Source organism: Sinocyclocheilus anshuiensis, unplaced genomic scaffold (assembly GCF_001515605.1).
Source record: "Sinocyclocheilus anshuiensis isolate Anshui unplaced genomic scaffold, SAMN03320099.WGS_v1.1 scaffold1003, whole genome shotgun sequence".
Taxonomy (NCBI): Eukaryota; Metazoa; Chordata; class Actinopteri; order Cypriniformes; family Cyprinidae; genus Sinocyclocheilus; species Sinocyclocheilus anshuiensis.
The window spans coordinates 449,577-473,686 of record NW_015542495.1 but is presented as its reverse complement, the minus strand read 5'-3'; the positions used below and the strand labels follow the sequence as shown (position 1 = coordinate 473,686).

Sequence of the window (24,110 nt, the reverse complement as noted above, 5' to 3'; positions counted from 1 at the left end):
TAGCTCGCTCTCTCTCTCTCTCTCTCTCTCTCTCTCTCTCTCTCTCTCTCTCTCTCTCTCTCTCTCTTTTTCCTGGGTGATGTATCTTACCCTGGCTGGGTGTGGCCGGATGTAAAGTGTGTTTTCTTGTATTGGTCGCTTGTGTTTTTAAAAGCTGCAGAAACACGCAGTGGTTTTAGGATGTGTGTTTGAGACCAGTGACCCCAGGGATGAAAAGTCCTGCTCCATGGAGTCCACCCTTCTCTGTTTTCCCTCAGTCCTTCTCCTGTCTTCTCCTGTTCTTAATGTGCGTAAGCTCTGTTTGTAGCTTACAGCCTCTGATCTCCACTGCATATGAACCAGCTGGGAGACTCTGAGGCCTTCATGGACATCAGATCTGTGAGGGCACAGTTATGTTATAATCTGTGCTCTTCAAACATGAAAGCAGCAGTAGATTGTGGTGTTTTAGTTGTGTAGAGGCCCAGCTGCTGATGTGTGTGTGTGTGTGTATGTGTCCGTGTGTGTGTGTGTGTGTAAAGGAGGAGCAGCATGCTAACACTTCAGCAAATTACGACGTTGAGCTTCTTCACCATCGAGATGCGCATATGGAATTTATTAAGAGTGGTGAGTGATCATTCCCTTGCATCAATAATTCAACACAGCCTTCATTTCACTGCTTAAAGCATTTGGACATTAGACCACAGCAACTGTTCTTAACCCTTACAGTGCATAAAAATTGGAGATCATTTTTGCATTCCGCATCAGTTTTGACTTGGTGGAATGCAAGCTTATAAAACAAATCATAAATTAATGTTTTCAACAACAAACATTGTATCTGATGAATAACTTCTCATTAATGAGTGAGTATAATATATAACAGTTTTTAATAATTAGAAATTGAGATTTTTTTATAAAATTTCAATTACACTACAGCAAAACTAGTGTGATTTTATCAGTATTTATGAGACTTTTTTTTGCATATATATCTAAAAATGTAAAAGAACATAATTACATATACAGTATAAACTCCTTTGAAATAAATAGATTTAATTAAAGGGATAGTAATATAAATCCAACACTGTTTTGTGGAATGTAAAATGAGAAGTTTAGAGGAATGTTATTCATGTTTCTCATGTTTGGTGTGTAGGTGATTTGCACATGGCCGGCAGCACCAGCAGAGACAGTGGGCTGAAGGAAACCGTCACTCTCAAATGGTGCACTCCACGCACCAACAGTGTAGGTGAGTGGAAGTGTGGGAGAAGTTTTCTTCTTTCTTTCATATGACAGATTCATGATTTTTTTTTTCTTTTTACAGAACTGCATTACTGCACAGGGGCCTATCGCATTTCTCCGGTAGACGTTAACAGCAGGCCATCTTCCTGCCTTACCAACTTCCTGTTGAATGGTGTGTGTCCTTTGTTCCACCATTCATTTTTTTTTTCTTATTGAATATACTGTATGTTTCACTTTTGGTATCAGAGACAGAGCGTCTCAGTGATATGAAACTATAGAAGTACATGCAGTTTTGTCTGGTGTCTTCTCAGGTCGCTCTGTGCTGCTAGAGCAGCCTCGCAAGTCAGGGTCAAAGATCATCAGTCACATGTTGAGCAGCCATGGAGGAGAAATCTTTCTGCATGTTCTGAACAGCACACGCTCCACACTGGAGGATCCACCCTCCATCAGCGAGGGCTGCGGTGGACGAGTGACTGATTACCGTATCACCGTAAGCTCAACAAGCACTGCCTGACTTCCTAGACTTTTGCTGCATCCCCGTCATTGCCATAATTACGACGTTCCAACCTACAAACTTTTAATTGCAACTTGCTTTGTAAACTAACAAGCAAAACGGCAGATGCTAAAACTGTTAAACATAGTTATAGAGGTACATTAGTAGTGGTGAAGCATTTCATAGTTCACTACAGCAAAGCCACAAATGGATCCAATTTGCAGCAATGCGTGTTGCCAACAAATTTGAGGACGTTGATACCCTAGTAGAAAATTGTCACTTCGTAATTACAGAAATTGCAGCAGCATTGTATAGGGATGCAATTATATTTCCTGTGTATGGCTGCAGAGTAAATCTTCTTAATATTTGTCTGCAGGACTTTGGTGAGTTTATGCGTGAGAATCGTCTTGCTCCATTCCCAGACTCAATGATAGATGCAGCAGGCAGAACTCCAGTCGAGAGAGCCAAATCTCAACTCGAACGATACACACGATACTGGCCAATGATCATCTCCCAGACTACCATCTTCAACATGCAGGCGGTGAGGGACACAGTCTTAATCTATGGTTCTCAACCACTATGGGCCCTCCACAAACTTTCAAGGAGGATACAAGATGACTTACTATATTCTAGTATATTAATTATATGTCATAATAATAATTTTTATGTTTAATATGAATTTTAATGATCTAACTTAAAATGCCTAAAGGGATAGTTCACCCAAAAATAAAAACGCTGTCATTAATTACCCTAATGTCGTTCCAAACCCGTAAGACCTTTGCTCATCTTCAGAACACAATTTTAGATATTTTTGATGAAATCCGAGAGCTTTCTGACCCTGCATAGACAGCAACACAACTGACACATTCAAGGCCCAGAAGATAGTAAGGACATTGTTAAAATAGTCCATGTAACATCAGTGGTTCAACTGTAATGTTATGAAGCTAGGAGAATACTTTTTGTGTGCAAAGAAAACAAAAATAATGACTATTTAATAAGTAATTAATGACAGAATTTTAATTTTTGGGCGAACTAGCTATCCCTTTAAACTAAATCAAGATAAACTGAAATCATATCCCCTCCCATTAATAACTAATTTATTCACAAAATGTATTGTGGTTAATAAATATATAGTTCTGTTAATGTGAGATTATATAGGGTCTAGTGGGTGGCCTTCAAGTCAAAAAAGGTTGAGAACCACGTATCTTAATGCTAAGCACTTAATCAGAGTATTTCTTTTCTGCAATGAAATCCTGTTTTGAATGATTTTTTTTTTGGTTGGGGGGGCTTGAGGTTTTATTTTGTGTGTGTATTTTTGGGTATTGGGGTCATTTTTGTGTGTATATTTCAGGTGGTACCATTAGCTAACCTCATAGTGAAGGACACTCTAACAGATGAAGATGTGCTGACCTGTCAGAAAACAGTCTATAATCTTGTTGATATGGAGAGGAAGAGTGACCCTCTGCCCATCTCAACTGTAGGCTCCAGAGGAAAAGGACCCAAACGGTGAGAATATCACATCATGATTCAATCTAAAGGTTTCAGTTTGTCTTGCTGTGTGGCTTTGGTTCAAAACCTAGTGAGCTGCCGTGCTATCTACTGCCTACACTGTCAGCTGCTTGCGGCATGTTAACAGAAATGGAGATTTCATTAGTTTGCCAATACATGTTTGCTATGTATGTTAAGGCTGATGTTTTTATGTAAATAGTGATGAGCAGTATCGAATCATGTGGAATGAGTTGGAGACGTTGGTAAAAGCACATTTGTGCACCAGTGAGCGGCATCAGCGTGTGCTGGACTGTATCAGCGCTTGCCGGAGCAAACCACCCGAGGAGGAGGAAAAGAAAAAAAGGGGAAGAAAGAGAGAGGACAAAGAGGACAAATCTGAGAAAAATGGCAAGGACACAGAGGAGAAGGGCTGGACCACAGACTCCGAGAGGTTGGTGTTAGTGAACAAGATGCTGACATTCACAATTTACATCCATCAAGCTGCAGCTTGTAGATTAATGACTGTGGATTTCCTGATCTGTGTGTGTTTCTAATGTATGTGTCCTTTTTCTTCCTCCAGGCTGAAGGGAGTAATGGAACGAGAGAAGGATGAACTGAGTGAATGTGAGATCATCAAAGATTCACCAGATTCTCCGGAGCCCCTGAACAAGAAACCACGCTTGGCTACAGAGGAGCAACAGCCTCCAGAGAAATCTAAAGGTTCACATTTATGTTTTATTGTAAAATCAATCCTCTGTTGTGATGTATGAATGCTCCTAATCTAAAAGCCTAAACCTAGCTTTACAAGATACAGTGTGAGATCACCAACATGTTCTACTAAAAGAATACACACACTTAAATGCACTGGCTGCTCCTGGTCCAATTTACAATGGTGATAAATGCTTTTTAACACTCACACCTATTAACGAGAAAACTAGTAAAAGAAGCGTCAGCTACGTCAGAACAGTCAAGTGACTCTTTACAGCACGGCATCATTTTATGGTCAGGACTAGCTGCTATGTTGTGATGTATGAATGCTCCTAATCTAAAAGCCTAAACCTAGCTTTACAAGATACAGTGTGAGATCACCAACATGTTCTACTAAAAGAATACACACACTTAAATGCACTGGCTGCTCCTGGTCCAATTTACAATGGTGATAAATGCTTTTTAACACTCACACCTATTAACGAGAAAACTAGTAAAAGAAGCGTCAGCTACGTCAGAACAGTCAAGTTACTTGTACAGCACGGCATCATTTTATGGTCAGGACTAGCTGCTACAAGCCAAGTCAGAAAGGTCGTCATCCCAAGTGAATAAACAGGCAAGTCAGAATGTGACATTATTAGGTACAGCAGCCAATCAGATCTATGACAAATAGAAACAGATGTTAAATATGGTCTCTTCTTTTGCAGGTCCTGTGTCTCTATTCACCCTTTGGACTAATAGAATCACTCAAGCCAACTCCAGGAAGCATCAGGAGTTTGCAGGAAGATTAAGTTCAGTCAATAACAAGGCTGAACTTTACCAACATCTGAAAGAAGAAAATGGGTGTGTTGACCTCACTGTTAGTCTCACTGTGTACCCTGTGATCACATTAATCAGTCATTTTGTTTGTCTACTCACTGTGTTTTGTTTATTAGGATGGATGTTCATGAGAATGGAAAAGCCACCAGATGATGTGTGGAACACGCCTCTTCTCATCTCTGCAGGATCATTGATTTGTTGAGAGGATGTGATGTGACCTTTGGCATGATATCAAATGATGCTTTTGCCAGGATGCTGGTTTTGTGTCAGACCAAGAAGAGAAAGGCAATGTTTTATAAGGACACACTTTTTATATGCTTTAGTTTGTACAAAGAGTCTGTAATATTCTGAAACAGAATAAAGAAATTGTAAACTGTTAATGTTCATGTTTGTGACGATGTAAATGGTCTTTGATTAATGCTTATTTTTTTAATCATAGTCTGTGTACTTGCCTGTACTGTATATCACTTAGATGTTCAGAAAGCATCACCACTTACCTCCGGAAATATCAAGGGATGGTAAATACACTTTTTTTTTTTTCATGAATCCCCGATTCCAACATGTTTTGTTAGCTTCATCAGGACATTTCCTTTCCCAAATTGCACCTTCAGTCCCTGTGGTCCTCATCCAAGTCCACATTTTGGTGATGTAATGGCAAATGTTCACTGTGGCCATATGAAGGCACTTTTGAGCACACCTTGGAAGCATAAAATGACAAAGGGGTACCTAAGGAGTCATGGACTGTACCAAATGGCTCATTTAATGTGCTCGTGGACTCACAATGGCCCCCATGAGCATGTATCTGTTAAGTCAACACAATCATAGTGTCCCATTTGTCATTTTAGGTTTTAGAAAGGTGCTCAACAGCAATTCTTTGCAAGTGATGTGTGCCCTCAATATGCACTTCATCTGGGCCCACACTGACATTCTTACCCAGCAGTCAATGCAGCACTACGTCACAAAATCTGGACAGCCAATCAGATCTATGACAAATAGAAACAGATGTTAAATATGGTCTCTTCTTTTGCAGGTCCTGTGTCTCTATTCACCCTTTGGACTAATAGAATCACTCAAGCCAACTCCAGGAAGCATCAGGAGTTTGCAGGAAGATTAAGTTCAGTCAATAACAAGGCTGAACTTTACCAACATCTGAAAGAAGAAAATGGGTGTGTTGACCTCACTGTTAGTCTCACTGTGTACCCTGTGATCACATTAATCAGTCATTTTGTTTGTCTACTCACTGTGTTTTGTTTATTAGGATGGATGTTCATGAGAATGGAAAAGCCACCAGATGATGTGTGGAACACGCCTCTTCTCATCTCTGCAGGATCATTGATTTGTTGAGAGGATGTGATGTGACCTTTGGCATGATATCAAATGATATTTTTGCCAGGATGCTGGTTTTGTGTCAGACCAAGAAGAGAAAGGCAATGTTTTATAAGGACACACTTTTTATATGCTTTAGTTTGTACAAAGAGTCTGTAATATTCTGAAACAGAATAAAGAAATTGTAAACTGTTAATGTTCATGTTTGTGTCGATGTAAATGGTCTTTGATTAATGCTTATTTTCTTAATCATAGTTTATGTACTTGCCTGTACTGTATATCACTTAGATGTTCAGAAAGCATCACCACTTACCTCCGGAAATATCAAGGGATGGTAAATACACTTTTTTTTTTTTCATGAATCCCCGATTCCAACATGTTTTGTTAGCTTCATCAGGACATTTCCTTTCCCAAATTGCACCTTCAGTCCCTGTGGTCCTCATCCAAGTCCACATTTTGGTGATGTAATGGCAAATGTTCATTGTGGCCATATGAAGGCACTTTTGAGCACACCTTGGAAGCATAAAATGACAAAGGGGTACCTAAGGAGTCATGGACTGTACCAAATGGCTCATTTAATGTGCTCGTGGACTCACAATGGCCCCCATGAGCATGTATCTGTTAAGTCAACACAATCATAGTGTCCCATTTGTCATTTTAGGTTTTAGAAAGGTGCTCAACAGCAATTCTTTGCAACTGATGTGTGCCCTCAATATGCACTTCATCTGGGCCCACTGACATTCTTACCCAGCAGTCAATGCAGCACTACGTCACAAAATCTGGACTTTGAGGAAGACCACAGGGGCTTAGGGTACCATTTGGGACAGGGCCATAGACATCAATAAGGAAAAGCTAGGAGTCCATATAAAAAGTGCCATTTGGGACAGGCTCATGCAAGACTTAAGGCAGAGTAGGTGATTTGGTTAAAAAACATTTTTTCACATTCCGATAGCAGTCACAAAAGCGTAAGACCATAAAATGTTCGTCCAGTTATATCCCTTGATCCGAGGGCTACAATAGGCTGTCCTACAGTAGGTGATTTGGTTAAAAAACATTTTTGTTATGCTGGTTGAAAGAATGTTCACATTCCGATAGCAGTCACAAAAGCGTAAGACCATAAAATGTTCGTCCAATTATATCCCTTGATCCGAGGGCTACAATAGGCTGTCCTACCTACTTTTCAGCATATATATTTGCATACATCTACACACCATGTTCCCGCACGTGATGCGTAATCAGCGCGTTCCATGTTGCAGACCGAGCAAGAATGGAAGGTGTTATTATTGTAATATTATGCGCTTTGCGTAATGTTTTCTCACCTGTGAATGAGCCATGAGGTAATCTGCCAGCATTGCATTCTACCCTCCACCAATGCTTTGATCTTTCATCGTGTCGCTGGTTAGCCTCTGGTCTGCCTAACTGCGTGTTCATGTGTTTCGTAGGAGGTGTGGCTTTGGAGAGTGATTTGCAGGGAGGGTGGGATATTATGCTTTCAAAGCTAGCTTGCTAATTTTAGCCTCTATGAAATTGCCTATCCTACCTTTAAAAAAGGTAGGAGGTGTGGCTTTGGAGAGTGATTTGCAGGGAGGGTGGGATATTATGCTTTCAAAGCTAGCTTGCTAATTTTAGCCTCTATGAAATTGCCTATCCTACCTTTAAAAAAACGCTTCAAAAGTGTGGATGTGTTTTGACTCTGTAATGAACAGAAAGAGCAATCTGTTCAAGGACAGAGGAAGTTAGTGTCGAGTTTTCTGACTCCAGTGAGGAAGAGGCATCTGGTGGTGTTGATATATGCGATCCTAATGCTTGCTGTCAGACTCTGTGCACATATTGAGCAGAGGTGAAAGTGATTGTTTATGTGGGATTTGATTCCTGGCATGCAGTGCTTCTTTTCTCAGCAGAACTCTCCACCTCTGCACTGAAGGAGCCTGCAGTCATTGGATCTGAGTAAAATCCATCCAACAGGGCAAAATAACTGCCCCAGGCTACTCTCTGCATTCTCAGTGCCTGCAGCTAAGACTTCTGCTGGGAAGCCATTAGGGAAATCAAGGTGTTTGAACTTAGTCAGGTCTTTAACCAGCTGGACACACTCATTAAGCTGAGACTGGAACTGTTCTGATATTTTTAGAACCAGCTTTGTGGTTGCTTTTTGTAACTGTTGCCAGGCTGAATTAATCACTAAATCTGTTCTACCAAAAATGAGCTAAACACAGAATAACACAATTGACCTGTTGTGTAAGAATTTTGCTAAGCACATGTAAACATATTTGTTCTAGGTTGCTGACTGCCACAACCTAAAAAAAAAAAAAAAGACACCGTAAACAGCAATGCTTTATTCTAAATTTATTTCATATTTTACAGTGTTACTGCACCTTTTCCACTGATGGCATAAATAGTTTATGCTGCTCGATAAACGTCAACATAAATCATTTCAATGTGTTTTCCAGGCATCTGACACTTCTCAAGAAGGATGTAGTTTAATTAACATAATTTGTTAAAAATATAGCTGAATCGAAGTCTGTTGCTCAAAGGAATTTTGGTACTGCATTAAAGGTTAAAACTTGTGATCCAGAGATATCAAACCATGATGTCATTTGATTTTAACAACTTTCAGCTGAGCTTAATATTTTAGTCACACCCATGTGCATAGCAGCAGGTGATAGAATGCACACTGTTAATTTCTAATGCACACACATCAGTCCCAAACCTCAAGCCTGTTACAATTGCACAGATATTTATACAGGCATTTAGCACAGTCCATGTTACACCTTAATACAGCCCAGTTGAGTAATACACCTGTATTAAGTGCCATAGGTGGATCCTCAGACCCCTCACACAAGCTTAAAACTGAACATCAGTGCATGCAGCCTAACAATGCTAAAAAATAAAAATATTTCGTTTATTTTAGCTGTTTAGAGAACGCTGTGCAATTTTTTTTATCTATGTTAAAAATAGTCCTCTTTGCTACTTATTGATATGTTGCTATATGCTATTTACAACTTTCGTTTTTTTTTTTTTTTTTAGTAAGGCATGCTTCTCAAATGTTTCCCTCGTCACACAGAGATGACATTGTTCTTCAAGTCATGCGCCATTCAGACAGTCGAATGCTCGTTTGCAAATCATCCGAGCACCAGTTCTGTGTGAAATCAACACACGACTACTCAATTACTCTACTAAAATCCTCAATAAATGTAGAAGCAGATGGTTTTTGTTTTGAATGTATAGCATGATGTGCAGCGCTTTAAACCAAACCTGTTTTTTGTTTTACTAAAAAATAAAATGATTCAGTCATCCATGAAGATCATGTTAATACTGGCTTTTGGCAAAATAGTGTTTTTGGAAAAAAAATATCAGTAAGCTAACCAGTTAACAAAAATATAAAAACAAATTCAGAAGCTACTACAGCAAATATAAATGAGTACTTATACACACTTCCAAGAGCTCCTTGCTTATGTCCATATTAAATGTAAAAATAAATGAAGTCATTTTGCATCTGTGTGAATGTAGCTTTAAGGGAAGCAGGTGCTACTACAGTTAAACAATTAAAAAAAAAATCATGTCATCAACAATATTTTGGAGCTGCTTCCCTTTGCACATACACTTAAAAATCTTTACATTCATGCAGATATTCATGACTTCCAGAACACTTTGGTTTGATAAGAAATAAAGTTCTAAAAAAGATTTGCTTAAAATATATGCAACTGATGTGATTTTTGCTAGTATGTGGGAAAAAAGACAACTCTAGATAAGGATTTTAGTGGGATCAGCTAAATAAAAAAATAAAACTAAATATTCAGTGTCAGAAATAAAAATGCATTTATTGGCCAAAAAGGTTCACTGAAAGCTTAAGCAGAACACGTTGATCTAGGCCAGTCATTACGACTTGTGCGTAACTACATTGTACTTGCATAATTTAAAAGGCTTCCTTTTAAAATTAAGCTGTTCAGCACAAAACCAGGTTCCATTGCTTCATTTTAAAAGGTACCAAATTTCACTTGCCACAAGCTGCTTTCATGCAAAAACACCTCTCTTACTCACTCTCACACGGTTTTAAAATATTGCATGCACCTGCTTTCCTGATTAGCGCAATCAAACGCAGAAAATGATTCTTCAGCTTTTAAGATTTCAGTAAAATTCCACAGCAGATGTGTTGGCCAATAAAGTGCAAACTAAGGCGAAACCCCACCCCTTACTATGAGCTTTCATCACGACTATGAGCCATAAAATATAAACTGCATAATTTATCATCCTCAACGATCTCTTTGCATCTCCTTAAAATTCCTTCTGCTTGCATAATCGCATCGTGTATGAGGTTTACGGAGATTCAGAAACATTCTAGAAATGAAAGACATCATGATGCTGCATTTTCTAACTTGCACCAGAAGTTTGATGGATTGAACGAAGGCTGAGGCAGCATGTATTCTGTCTGAGTTCAGTAGTTGCCATGTTCAAGACATATTCAAAGCCTTACTGCGCTTTGGGTCCAGTGAAACTGAGCATACATTCAGCTGGAGATGTCTTTGTAGGATTTGGAGAAAGCACTGATTGGGTTGGATTAGTCAAACAGCCATCAAGACGAAGCAATCATCACCGTAAAAAAACACTCGCTGTTTGTTGATGAATCTGTAGAGCAAACAACAGATACCTCTGTAATTCTAGGGAGTATGAGTCATGTGGGAAGTGCAGACTGTGTTTAAATGTTGATGCCCAGTGCAAAATCAGACGTAGATGCCTTCTGGGTTAAAGGTCGTGTTCAGCGGGCTCTGCAGAGCTCGTAGGTCAGCGGGAAGTTGTCGAGCTGATCCAAGCCGCTTCAGAGATCCAGACTGATTTTCTGACTCTACAGAGATAAAACAAAGAGTGACTTTACTTGTAAAGTACACTTTAAAATGGACACATTGTGCTTTAGAATTTAGAAACACACATTACAGGTTGGTTACATTAGATTAAATGAAGAACAAAACAGACAATATATATGTTTGTACCTGTGTTGGCTTCCTCCTCACCAGGGTCTGCTGGTAGAACTGTTACTTTGGTGCCAGTCTGTTGAATAAACTGTTGAAGGTTCACCTGCCTCAGCTCCTTAGTTAACTGTTCCAGCTCCTGCTCTCTCTCCTAAATGAAACAATCAAAATGGAAAAATTTTCACATTTTTTTTAAAGAAAGAGGAGGGCCAAAAGAGTATGCTCCAAAACCTGCCGTACTATCATTTGTTACTTTAACAGTTCTGATAGAATTTAGTGCTAGAATTTAATACAAGTGTATCTGTGTTATTTCCGACCCCACTTATTCAGAGAGACTACAGGATTCTCATGGGGCGCCAGGTGCCTCTCTGTCTCGCGCCATTTTTCAATCAGCGTGTAGCGACCTGTCCGCCCTGCAAGACAATACTTTTACATTAGCAATTTGAAGTGCAATTTCTGCATTAGCGTAAAAAAATCTAAATTGCAAAAACAATGGTTGTATTCAAACAAGTTTCCCAAACATTCCTCCAACTATATTGACCTGTTTCCCTTACCTATTATCTGTCATTAGTCAACCAAACAAGTAGTCCCGCCCCAAAATCAGGCCACCGGTTGAGCCTCTGTTGCTTTGTCAGGATATTCAAACAAACACGTTTATTAGCTGAGCCATATCTTTTACACTCTTAGAGAGTGAACCTATCAATGACTTGCATATAGTTGATAGGACAAAAGCCTTGTTCAGACTGTCAGTTTAAATCCGATTTAGTGCATATCTGTTTGCAATCCGATCCACACAGTGTATCGAACCGAATCCAATTTGTGTGTCCAGAAGCGCTGTTTCGTTTTACGGAATGTGCGTTGGTTTCTATGGCAATGCCACTGCATTGTTATGCCTACACTAAAAACAACAATAACAACAATACAGTTTGCAAAACAGACGTTGTCTTACGACATGACTATGTTGCTATCACGCAGCTTTATATTTCATCTTATGAGGCAGTGGCAGAAATGCAGGAATCTGGAATGTGCGATTTTATTCTGTGCTGCCATCTCTGCTGGTTTCAAAACTCAAGAGGTGCGTACACTAGCAGTAAATTGTCTTTTTCCGCATGACTTGCACTTTGCAACAACACAAGCTTGTTTCTGCAAAGACATTAAGCATGTTTTCTACAAAAAACGTCTGACATGTTTACGTTTTACGTGGCATACGCTAAATCCGATCTGACCCGTCAGACTAAAACGGATTTCCAGGAATGCAATTTGAATAGGAATCCAAACCACGTATGAATGTAGCTCAAAACGGATTAGCAAAAATTTCATGTAGTTTGTTGCCGTTCAGAACATATATATATATATATATATGATTGGATTTCAATAGGATTTGCACAAAAATTTAGGCTGACAGCCTGAACGAGGCATAAAATACTTTAACATTACACTACACTACATACTTTGACTTTAATAAAACTGTGTATGGCTAAACAGAGTAGCAAGCAGACATACAAGCTCATGACGACACAAAGATTTAACTTTCCAAAGGAAATTCATCCGACATTCCTCAGAGACCAGGCGCCTCAGTGGCACAGAGATTGCACTTATTCATGAAATAATGGAATAAGATGAAATAATGGTCTCATTTTTTCTAGTATGGGGTGATAGGGTCGAACTCTTGAGACTAGAAGGGACAATACTGCATTTCACTGCTCCCATCTCTGATCTCAAAGAGGGCTTGTTGTCAAGGAGACAACCATAGTGAGGGTTATGTTGCGTAAAAAACAGTGGAAGGGAAGAACAAAGGAGGAGGGAGCTTGGAAGGGAACATGCCAAAAAAAAAAAAAAACATGAAAAAAGTTCTGTTAAAAATGGTACCATTGTGTAACAAGTTATTCACCAATCAGATTGTATTTTGAGCATGCAAAAGTGACCAAAACCGTTTGGATCTCGATGATTAGGGTACAATGTGTTTAGTGACTCACCTATTGCTTGGGCCAAAGCGATAACAACCTCTTGACATGTGGTGACTTCTGTGACCCCGCAGACGATGCGCTGCACTCCATCCACCCATACCTTCAGCTCCATGCCTCTCATCTGGATGTCATTCCTCACCTCTGCAGGCACCCGTTGCAAGCTCTCTGGTCTGCATGCCGCTCTTATCACTGCTTGAAAGACCAAATAACTGTTTGTGCTAATTCCGCTTACATAAGGAATGGTTTAATCATAAATACCTCTCTGTATTCTTCAATAACAGTGACCTTACTAGCACTTGGTTCTTTATGATACTCCATCCATAGTGTCAGTCTGGCAGACTTTAGCGCCTTGTGCAGGGAGGGTTCTCTGTATTCTTCAATAACAGTGACCTTACTAGCACTTGGTTCTTTATGATACTCCATCCATAGTGTCAGTCTGGCAGATGGCATCTTTAGTTCCTCATGAAGGCAGGGTTTGGGTGCTGCAGTGCTAAAGTTTTACTCCCAGCTTGCTCACACAAGCCCTGATCTGTTATTATCCTCAAATCCGGATCGCAAATCAATTTTCACTGTGGTTTGGCCTTTTGTTATCCTGTTGTTCTCTTAAGGATTGTGGCTAGTTGATGGACATCCTGTTTTTACCTACCCCACCACTTTATTCTGCCTGTCTGACTTGATTAAATTATTATTTTTTTTTTTTGATTTAACAGTCTGATAGGAGTGAATTCATTCGTTTGCATCAACTCACGTATATGTATCAGTGCTATGTATAGTCAGAATAGACAGTTGAAAAAAATAAACTAATCAACTGCCCCCAATGGAGAACACTCTTAGCTAGGTATTTTGAGATTAAGACCCTTGCATTAAAAGATAAATTAAACAAAGCATACACAAATACCACACAGAATATATGTTTAAAGCTCTCAATTTCAGATGTGTTGTCAGATAAATGTTATTTTTTGTTGTGCAAGTTTTATTTACTTCATTTTATTGTTAAGGAAAACTTTAGTATAGACTGATTCTTGTCCTCTGTGGTAGTGTACTGAGTGATCAGAGTGATTTATTTAGCCATGAACCACTCAAGCAGAAGAACTGGTCCAAACAGGCCTGTGTGAACAGTATGGATGGCGCCCACTCCCATGAGACGCACTCATAAAGGATAAGTGAGATGAGCTGTACACCCTTGACAGGTAATAAGTCTTTCAGTGTGTGTGTGTTGTGAAGAGAGAAAGTCCTCTGTTTGTCTCTCATTCCCTCTGTCTCCAGGAGTGTTTGGGCTGCTGAAATCTGAAGTGGCCTCTGATGGGCAGTGGGCAATATCTTGATATGCCATCTCACACCCAGCTGATATGCATGATGGATATCTGTATCTGCATATGTCAACACTACGGAAATACAGTTTTAGCAAACCCCTAAGTATTAAATTCCGGCACAGAAATCATCCCTAAATTTGTGCCATGGATATTGTAATACCTCACATTATGAAACCAGTTGAGGAAGGGTGCGATATGATGTTTTAAAGTTGTAAAGTAAAGACAGTATCGACAGATCTCTTCTTCCTTATTGTGATGTACATAGCAGTGAAACAAATCGAAAAGGAAAAAAAAAGGAAGGTCGGGGACTTGGTTCTGCCCATCAGTTGCTGATTGAATGGAGGCAGTTCTGAATGCAAGCTTGTAGTCTGTCGTATAAAAAAAAAAGGGTTTAAGAGTAAAACTGTTTGTGCTAATTCCGCTTACATAAGGAATGGTTTAATCATAAATACCTCTCTGTATTCTTCAATAACAGTGACCTTACTAGCACTTGGTTCTTTATGATACTCCATCCATAGTGTCAGTCTGGCAGATGGCATCTTTAGTTCCTCATGAAGGGAGGGTTTGGGTGCTGCAGTGCTAAAGTTTTACTCCCAGCTTGCTCACACAAGCCCTGATCTGTTATTATCCTCAAATCCGGATCGCAAATCAATTTTCACTGTGGTTTGGCCTTTTGTTATCCTGTTGTTCTCTTAAGGATTGTGGCTAGTTGATGGACATCCTGTTTTTACCTACCCCACCACTTTATTCTGCCTGTCTGACTTGATTAAATTATTATTTTTTTTTTTTGATTTAACAGTCTGATAGGAGTGAATTCATTCGTTTGCATCAACTCACGTATATGTATCAGTGCTATGTATAGTCAGAATAGACAGTTGAAAAAAATAAACTAATCAACTGCCCCAATGGAGAACACTCTTAGCTAGGTATTTTGAGATTAAGACCCTTGCATTAAAAGATAAATTAAACAAAGCATACACAAATACCACACAGAATATATGTTTAAAGCTCTCAATTTCAGATGTGTTGTCAGATAAATGTTATTTTTTGTTGTGCAAGTTTTATTTACTTCATTTTATTGTTAAGGAAAACTTTAGTATAGACTGATTCTTGTCCTCTGTGGTAGTGTACTGAGTGATCAGAGTGATTTATTTAGCCATGAACCACTCAAGCAGAAGAACTGGTCCAAACAGGCCTGTGTGAACAGTATGGATGGCGCCCACTCCCATGAGACGCACTCATAAAGGATAAGTGAGATGAGCTGTACACCCTTGACAGGTAATAAGTCTTTCAGTGTGTGTGTGTTGTGAAGAGAGAAAGTCCTCTGTTTGTCTCTCATTCCCTCTGTCTCCAGGAGTGTTTGGGCTGCTGAAATCTGAAGTGGCCTCTGATGGGCAGTGGGCAATATCTTGATATGCCATCTCACACCCAGCTGATATGCATGATGGATATCTGTATCTGCATATGTCAACACTACGGAAATACAGTTTTAGCAAACCCCTAAGTATTAAATTCCGGCACAGAAATCATCCCTAAATTTGTGCCATGGATATTGTAATACCTCACATTATGAAACCAATTGAGGAAGGGTGCGATATGATGTTTTAAAGTTGTAAAGTAAAGACAGTATCGACAGATCTCTTCTTCCTTATTGTGATGTACATAGCAGTGAAACAAATCGAAAAGGAAAAAAAAAGGAAGGTCGGGGACTTGGTTCTGCCCATCAGTTGCTGATTGAATGGAGGCAGTTCTGAATGCAAGCTTGTAGTCTGTCGTATAAAAAAAAAAGCGGGTTTAAGTAAACTAAATGGTTGTAGATGGCCAGCCAATGTGAATCATTCTCAATAAGATGAATAAGATACATTTACAAAATAGGGTAAATTTCCATTTCATGTCAACTTTAAATGGTTAGATTACCAATTTTGGGAAATCCCAAGTTGAAGTAGGTATCCAAGCAAGAATAACAGAGACAGAGGGTTGGGTTCTTTTCTCTTGTGCCAGTACACAACCATCTATAGCAACCACAAGGAACGCCCTAGTTACCACCTTGAAAAGCACTTAAAACAACTTAGAACTGCCTGGAAGCCACCCACAACATCCTAGCTTTTGCATGGGGAAGCATCACTCACATTTTCTAAATATCTTGTTTTAATTCTGTCCTGGTGTGCGTTCATGTTCTAATCAGTCTCTCTTGGGCAGAGACATCAGGCCAGGAAGTGTAATCATTCACTTCTGCTTTAGAAATCTCTCATGAGCTTGTTAGTTCAGTCCAGTCCTACCCGTTCAGCAAAGCAGCATACAGTTGTTTTCTTGTATGTTTTAAACACTGCATCAAGCCCTACCCCCCAACAGTATTATGTGTCAGCTACAGAATCTGTGTTTAACTGTATATACATGATACAGGCATCGGCCCCAGACGAGCTTCGGCTCCATGACCTGGGGCTAAATTTAACGAACTCAAGGCTTTGGCGGCCTGTCAGTGTAAGGTACAGCCAAGACAGCTGCTAAAGGAGACGTAATGCGTCTAAACTCACATTCCAGTCGACTCACGTCTGACGTCTGTAAACACAGATCAGCACAGCACATATGGCTGTATGCTACAGTAACCCCATCGGGTGTAACGGTCCCTGCATGCTGTAGCACTCTCACATGCTCTGTCATGTCAATTATGTACATCCATTCTGCTATACTAACTCAGGGCTGTTGAATATAACAGTTTATTAAAGTTTATAAAACTACTCAGGCTAGCTGTCATATTTGTTGACACAAAACTAAGAGGTGAGGGCTGGCAGTACACTCCATTCAATATGTTGTTTTGTTGTAAAATTTAGTGTCGATTGTTTATTCAGCAAAATTTGTGTCAGATTAAACATGGTGTCTACCTTGACTAGGGTCAGTACAACATATTCCAGATCTTTCAACAGGTCTGCTTTTGAGATGAAAGCTTGCTCTGTTGTCTAGCCTTTCAGTCGCTGTAATTCGGAGTTTTATCTACAGCACTTGAAAAACTCCTCAGGACCCTAACGGCGTGTGTGGACTGTAGTGGGGGGCTGTTCTAACAAGGGTCCAGACAAACACAAAGGTCCGCTGGAGAGACGCCCACCCCTGCATGCCTCACAGTATGACTGGACACAAACAATCCATCTCCATAGTGATGCTTTCGCAGATTTGTGAATTTCTCACATGGCTGGCTGTGACCGGCTTGGGAACCAACAAACACCAGCAATTAAGGAACAATCTCTTTATTTTAACTTTTGTCCATGTCCCTCTGTAAAACTTTGTCCTGTCAGGGGTTCCCAGCTGAACAACGCACCAATGAGTCACGAACTGACACTGAATTGAACCCATTTAAAATGAAATTGTTTGTCAGTAGAGCATCTGTTGAGGATGAGAAACCCTGAGTACGATTCATTAACTCAAAGTAACTTTAGTCTGAGGTGAATATGTCACAGTAATTGGCTTTATCACACACAATGTGGGGGAAGGTAATGCCGGATATATGCATACCTTGCAGGTCAACAAAAAAGTTTATATAGTTATTTGAACCAAATTAAAATTCTGCTTTTGAGCAAGAGAGAGCTCAATCTTGTTTCTCTCTAAAACATTTTCCTTCGGCATTCATTGTTAATACAAGAATTATGTTTAATCAACCCTTTGTGAGATGTTTTCTTTAGATAGTTTGACAGGCATTGCTAGTGACCTTTGCCATTGCATGGGCGTTTAAACAATATAAAACTAGATTTTTACATTTTCTAAAAGCTTGTCCATAGAAAAAAAACCTCACCAACACAATACCAGGGTTTTGTAGTTATTCTACTGCACTACTATATGGTATAAAGTGTTCAGAGTAGTTTTTAATGTTTTTCTGTGTTTATTAGGGTGTTCTGGTTGGTTTCAATGTTGTTGCTTACAGGCCCAGGTCACACCTTAAAGGGATAGTTCACCCAAAAATGAAAATACTGTCATAATTTACTCACCCTCATGTCGTTCCAAACCCGTAAGACCTTCCATTCATCTTCAGAAAACAAAGATATTTTTGATATCTTTTGATATATTTATTTTGATATATATTTTTGATATTTTTTACAGACAATAGACAGCAATGCAACTAACATGTTCAAGGCCCAGAAAGGTAGTAAGGACATCGTTAAAATAGTCCATGTGACATCAGTAGTTCAACCATAATGTTATGAAGCTACGAGAATACTTTTTGTGCACAAAGAAAACAAAAATAATGACTTTATTCAACAATTTCTTCTCTTTTGTGTCAGTCTTTGACGCATATTCACAAGAGTACCACGGCGCATGCATGTGGTGCTGCTGATGTGGGAGCCGGGGGCTCTCGGATTTCATCAAAAATATCTTATTTGTATGTGTTTTGAAGATGAACAAAAGGTCTTACGGGTTTGGAACGACATGAGGGTGAGTAATTAATGACAGATTTTATTTTTTGTGCGAACTATCCTTTTAAGTATGTTTGATATTCTGGCTCCTAGAAATGACTGGTGTCCTTCCTTCAGTGCAAGACAAGTCCGTGTTAATTTCGCCATATTTATCTTCTAACAATCTGAACGCTTAGTCAAGTAATAGCACACCTCTCCGCAACACAATTTGAGGTGTCACTGAAAGTACCAATTATTTAGTTGTTTGGTCACCAATAATTTGTTGTTGTTCTGGCTTATCCGTTTCTTTTTAGACAGTAAAACAACAGTCTAGGCAGCGTTGCCGCTTTGCAGACAAACTAATTAGTGCAAAATAAGCTGAACATACATAGTATGTGCAGTTAGAAAAATTGTGTATGCGTGCAGTGTCTATACTATGCTGATTATAAAATTAATCGCATATTGTGCAGTGCACATACCCTAACCTTCATGTAAACAGTCATTATTTTCTTATTGCACAGCAGACAAATCCCTTAATTTCCTTGAGTTGGACAGTGTGGGTTCAAAAGAGGGAAGTGAACTGTCTGTGAACTCTGTCTGTGTCCTGTGGTTACACACATACTGTATGCACAGACCAAATATTTTTGGCGTTTTATTGAACTGGAAATCGGTGGGTGCAGATCTCGTCTGCCTACTAGTACCCCATCAAAAGTACAGAACAGCTTTCTGCAGCCTACATCAGATCCTGATCTGCATTGCCATGCATTTATTCATAATTTTACATGTACATCTGTCAGCACAGTTCTGTCTTACTGCCTCTGTACTGTTGTCTACTCCGTCCGCCTTCACTCAGCTCTCTATTGCTTTCTTCTCCCTTCATCTGGTAGGTCTTGCTCTGGAGTTATTTAGCACGCTGATGATATCCACGGTCAGCAGATTTGATCAGTGGGTGTTTGATGAGCCAGCCGTTGTCATATAAGACTGTGTGTAATGAGTGGCTGAGGCATGTGTAATCGGTTGTGAGTGAGTCATTTCTATGAATGAGGCATGCGTAAACAGATCTATAAGTGAGGCAGAGGAAGGTGGTGTCCGAAAGCTAAAAAATACACATACAAATCCTGTGTTGCACAATATCCTGACTACTAAGATGACTCTGTCTGGTCTATTTTTGATGGGTCTTGCCCTGCCTGCTGCGTCTGAAGGAGTGGTTGAAAGCTGTATGTTGAAAATGAACTAACGTACTAAAAATTTCAACTAACAGTTCAATTTTGACCAAGAAATAAGCAATGTGTTCATTAAATATTCCCTTGGTTATTTGTTCTAGATCATCATACGTGATATTAAGATGCCTCTGGAATGTGGTCTAGAGCCCGTTTCCCTAACAGACAACAGTTTTAGTAAGAAGGCACCCTTTGGTTTCACACACAAAATATCTGAAAGCAAGCAGCTTTTGAAATGAGGGGTGAAGTTATCATAATTGTCAGTAAAATTGAGAGAGTGGACATGGAGAAAAATCTGATGCAGTTAAACAGAAATTCAAACCTGCTGTAAAGCACATTACCTTAATAACAAAGGCAACAGTTTGGCCTCTACTGCATATTCTTGTGTAAGTTCTGATAGTCGGTTTATGTAATCAAATCAGCTTAACAAAAACAGTCTTATCTATTAATAAGAGTGCATATAACTTTGCAGTTTGTATGACATTAAGTAAACTTCGAAGGTGTTGGAGCCAGAGTTATGTTCAGTTCATAACTTTATATAATGCCTAATTCATTATATAATGTAATTTACTACCCACCTTATTTTTAACATAAGAGCAGGTGTGGCATTTTTAACTTTTCATCAGCCACTTCTAGTTGTTTTAGGTGTACAAAAATAGTCTGTTATGCTGCTTGATGTTGCAAATGAGTATTTTTTATTTTATTGTTTTATTATCAATATCCTACATTTATTTATTACTGCACTTTGTTAGTGTTTTAGTTATTTACATATAGAAGCTAGTGAATCAGAAGTCTCACAAAATATTACTATTTGTATGCATTTCAGGAAAATTTGATTCAAATATTTTCACACATTCATATTTCAATGTACACTACCAATCTGATGACCATTAAGTGAGGGCTGGTTGTCGCACTTTTGCTCCAGTGAATGTTTTACTAAAGGTTTACGAAAATACACAATAGAGGGGCATGTTGTAAACTATATGCTGTAAGTCACAATGGACCCTAAATAGCTTAACACGTTTTGATTCAAAACCTTATGAATAATCAGAAACAACCACTGTGACAATTAGCCCTAGTCTCCCTTATAATGTCTAATAATGACTCATTAATTAAACTTACTATAAAGCCTTAGTGTTTATGGGATGCAGTGCTGTATGTTCGTAAGTTTAGGAGGGGCTGCAGGCCTGCTGCTGATCTGGTGGAAAACACTGACCATCACACTGTCATGAACCCCGTTGAAACGCATATCAGTAGATCTGGGCTGCTGATAAAAGCACTGACATTGACTGCACACAGTATCGTGTCATGCGTCTGTTCTCATCATGCGCCTTCATGTAACGCGTCCCGTCGCAATTATTTCAAGATGCCCCATGAAAACACATGAAATACATGTCGCCCATCTCTCGGGCTTTCACGACGGTCCAAAACACGGTTTATTTCATATAATTTCCGTACCTGCGTGTATCTGCAGTCCCAGACCGCCACAATCCTCAGTCCGGGTCTGTTACTTCGCTCCGCCAGAGAACCCAGATTTAAGCAGATGGTGTGGTTTTCCTTTTAATGTTTCGTAAAGACTCCCTTCGTCCGATGTCCGTAAATGTAGTCCGGTTCCGGTTGAGGTCCGTTAGGAGGGTCCGCTCGCTGAAGTTCAGTCAGTGTGGCCCGTTACATCAGCAGCAGCAGCAGCGGCAGCTCTGCTCTCACACGAGTAAAAACAGTGCGCGGGACACCGCAAGGCATCATGGAGCGAGCACTTTAAAGCTGCACAGCCCACACTGAACAAGCCTGCTCAGTCACACACACACACACACACACACACACACACACTGCATGTACCGCACGTTTAGGGGTTATTTGGCAAAGTCTGTGGATTTTATTAATGTAACAAATTGTTAACGCTTTCACATCTTTAACCAATTAACTATTCATTATCGATAATAAATATACTATTTATTAATAAGTGCATTCAGCATGATATGAATGAATCACACCCATTTCTATTCGTTTGATGTGCATTTATTAACTGTTAAGTATCATACAACGTTCATTTAGTTTAATATGTTTTTATTTTAATATATAGTTAATTAAATGAACAAATTCCTCTGTTTATTTATATATTTAAATAAGCTGTTCCTTGACATTTGAAACATGAAAGGTTTTTGTGTGTGTCTCACTTTAGAATTCTTATAGTGTGTGTGTGTGTGTGTGTGTGTGTGTTTGTCTATAATTCTTATAGTTGCTCCATTTTGCTGAAATACTAATGCCTTAAATCTCTTGAAATTACTTGAAGTTTGAAGTTTATTTACTTTTCTGCTTAGCAATAGCCTTCTGAGATTAAATTATTGCAGAAAGTACATTGAATTGCAGAAAAAAAACATAAATACAAAATACCAGAGAAATTTAAAAACAAATATTAACAAATATAAAAATGTTCAATAATACTATAATAATTAAAGATATGCATATGCACATATATACATATACATCTGTCCATAAATAGACAAAATATACATCCATTCACACACACACACACACACACACACATACAAACAATTTCTTGCAATTATAAACGGCTGTTTGGTTCCACCACACCAGCGTTGAGAAAAGTAACAGGTAGCGCGTAACAAACTATCAATCTGGGACACTTAGGCGTTAAGAGCAGAAGCCTCCTGAAAGCACAAACCCAAACTCATATAAAATATTCATTTTTATGTTACAGTGACGGGAGAAAGGCTTTAAAATAACTCCTCCGCTAGCTAGATACTGAAGTGCAGTTTGCCATCCGCTCCACTAGGGGCGTAAGCACAAACATATATATTAGTGCTATCAAACCATTAATCGCGATTAATCGCATTCAAAATAAAAGTTTTTGTTTACATTATATATGTATGTGCACTGTGTATATTTATTATGTATATATAAATACACATACAGTATATTGAAAATATTTACACATTTATACATTTATATATTAATATTCGTATATTTTATATTATATATAAATATATTTAATATATAAACATAACATATTTTTCTTAAATATATACATGCATGTGTTTGTATTTATATATACATACTAAAAATACACAGTATACACTGTGTGTGTGTGTGTGTGTGTGTGTGTGTGTGTGTGTGAGTAAATATATATATATATACAGTTTTTGAGCATATGCCAGTACATGCATCTGAAATCGTGCATTTGAAAGCTTAGTGTCTACTAATGTAAGTTGTCTCTTGAAATGTAACACTGTATAAGTGTATAACAGAAGCTACAGTTCTACAGATGCTACAGTTCTTCTGGATTGAGTCTGTCTCAGTTTGTTCTGTTTCTTCATGTCATTCCAGACAGACTAGATGATGGTGAGATCAGATCTCTGTGTGGAGCACTGGCTATTGTCAGACTCTTTGTGCAAACAAAAATCTCACTGGATTATTACAATTAATGGCAAAATTAATGTTTGGAAATGTAAACTGATATTTCCTACTGACACACTACAGCAAAATATAGAAATAACTGACTTGAAATAATTTTTTAGCTTGTGAAAATACTAGTGTTCTAATAATTTTGGCCACCACTGTAAGTGTATGTTTATGTATCTTGTTTTGATTATTTATGTTTTTCCTCTACAGAATAAGGAATAAGTGTTTGGACTGTACAGACTTCCAAGACATATGGACATTAGCCATAATGATGGACATCTGCTTACGAACAGGTAATGTTTATAATGTGTGACTGTGTGTTGTAGCATAGTAAATGTGTCGGTTGTCATAATTTTCTTTTTGAGGGGAAATTTTCTTCTAGATTATATAGGATCTTTTAGTTTTTAATCTTTAAAGACAAACATTTTAACTGATTCCATGTTATCTATTAGTTTATGAGGATAAATATTACTATTGTAAAATGTAAAATTACATGTATAGTATAGAGCAGGGGTGCCCAACCCTGCTCCTGGCGATCGACTGTCCTGCAAAGTTTAGCTCCAACTCTAATCAAAGACACCTGACTTTAATTTTTAAGTTATCCTGAAGACCCTAATTAGTTGCTTCAGGTGTGTTTGATTAGGGTTGGAGCTGAACTTTGCAGGACAGTCGATTGCCAGGAGCAGGGTTGGGCACCCCTGTGTTACACTATGAAACCAGAACAATTTTATGTTTCCATGATTTTGTTCATTCTTTCTGTTTGAATTTGTTTAGCGCGGTTTCAACATTCTTAAT

At 38.7% G+C, this 24,110-nt stretch overlaps 2 protein-coding genes across 2 annotated transcripts in view; one reads left to right on the top strand and one right to left on the bottom strand.

The window, feature by feature from the left end:
* Positions 1-5,091, top strand: part of LOC107694177 (protein asunder homolog) — an 8,648-nt gene extending 3,557 nt beyond the window's left edge. The window contains exons 8-17 of the mRNA XM_016493799.1: positions 484-603; positions 1,127-1,219; positions 1,295-1,384; positions 1,524-1,702; positions 2,082-2,246; positions 3,057-3,211; positions 3,414-3,644; positions 3,774-3,913; positions 4,609-4,744; positions 4,837-5,091. Of these exons, the coding sequence (XP_016349285.1) occupies positions 484-603; positions 1,127-1,219; positions 1,295-1,384; positions 1,524-1,702; positions 2,082-2,246; positions 3,057-3,211; positions 3,414-3,644; positions 3,774-3,913; positions 4,609-4,744; positions 4,837-4,873 (1,346 nt within the window). The 3' untranslated portion in view covers positions 4,874-5,091. The remainder of the gene's footprint in view (positions 1-483; positions 604-1,126; positions 1,220-1,294; positions 1,385-1,523; positions 1,703-2,081; positions 2,247-3,056; positions 3,212-3,413; positions 3,645-3,773; positions 3,914-4,608; positions 4,745-4,836) is intronic.
* A 3,929-nt stretch (positions 5,092-9,020) lies between these two features.
* Positions 9,021-21,642, bottom strand: LOC107694144 (ras association domain-containing protein 8-like). Its single transcript, XM_016493749.1, has 6 exons — positions 21,351-21,642; positions 12,987-13,166; positions 11,328-11,423; positions 11,246-11,262; positions 11,032-11,161; positions 9,021-10,886 (listed from the first exon to the last, which is right to left on the bottom strand). The coding sequence occupies exons 2-6, from the start codon at positions 13,096-13,098 to the stop codon at positions 10,765-10,767; spliced, it is 477 nt and encodes a 158-aa protein (XP_016349235.1). The 5' UTR covers positions 13,099-13,166; positions 21,351-21,642; the 3' UTR covers positions 9,021-10,764.
* Positions 21,643-24,110: the final 2,468 nt, after the last annotated feature.

Excerpts from the sequence above, each read along its gene's own strand:
- LOC107694144 (XM_016493749.1), bottom strand. The coding sequence starts at position 13,098 with ATGAGAGGCATGGAGCTGAAGGTATGGGTGGATGGAGTGCAGCGCATC. Across the intron at positions 11,424-12,986 it reads CGCTTTGGCCCAAGCAATAG|GGCGGACAGGTCGCTACACG; the intron begins GTGAGTCACTAA and ends ATTGTCTTGCAG. Across the intron at positions 10,887-11,031 it reads TGAGGAGGAAGCCAACACAG|AGTCAGAAAATCAGTCTGGA; the intron begins GTACAAACATAT and ends TTATCTCTGTAG.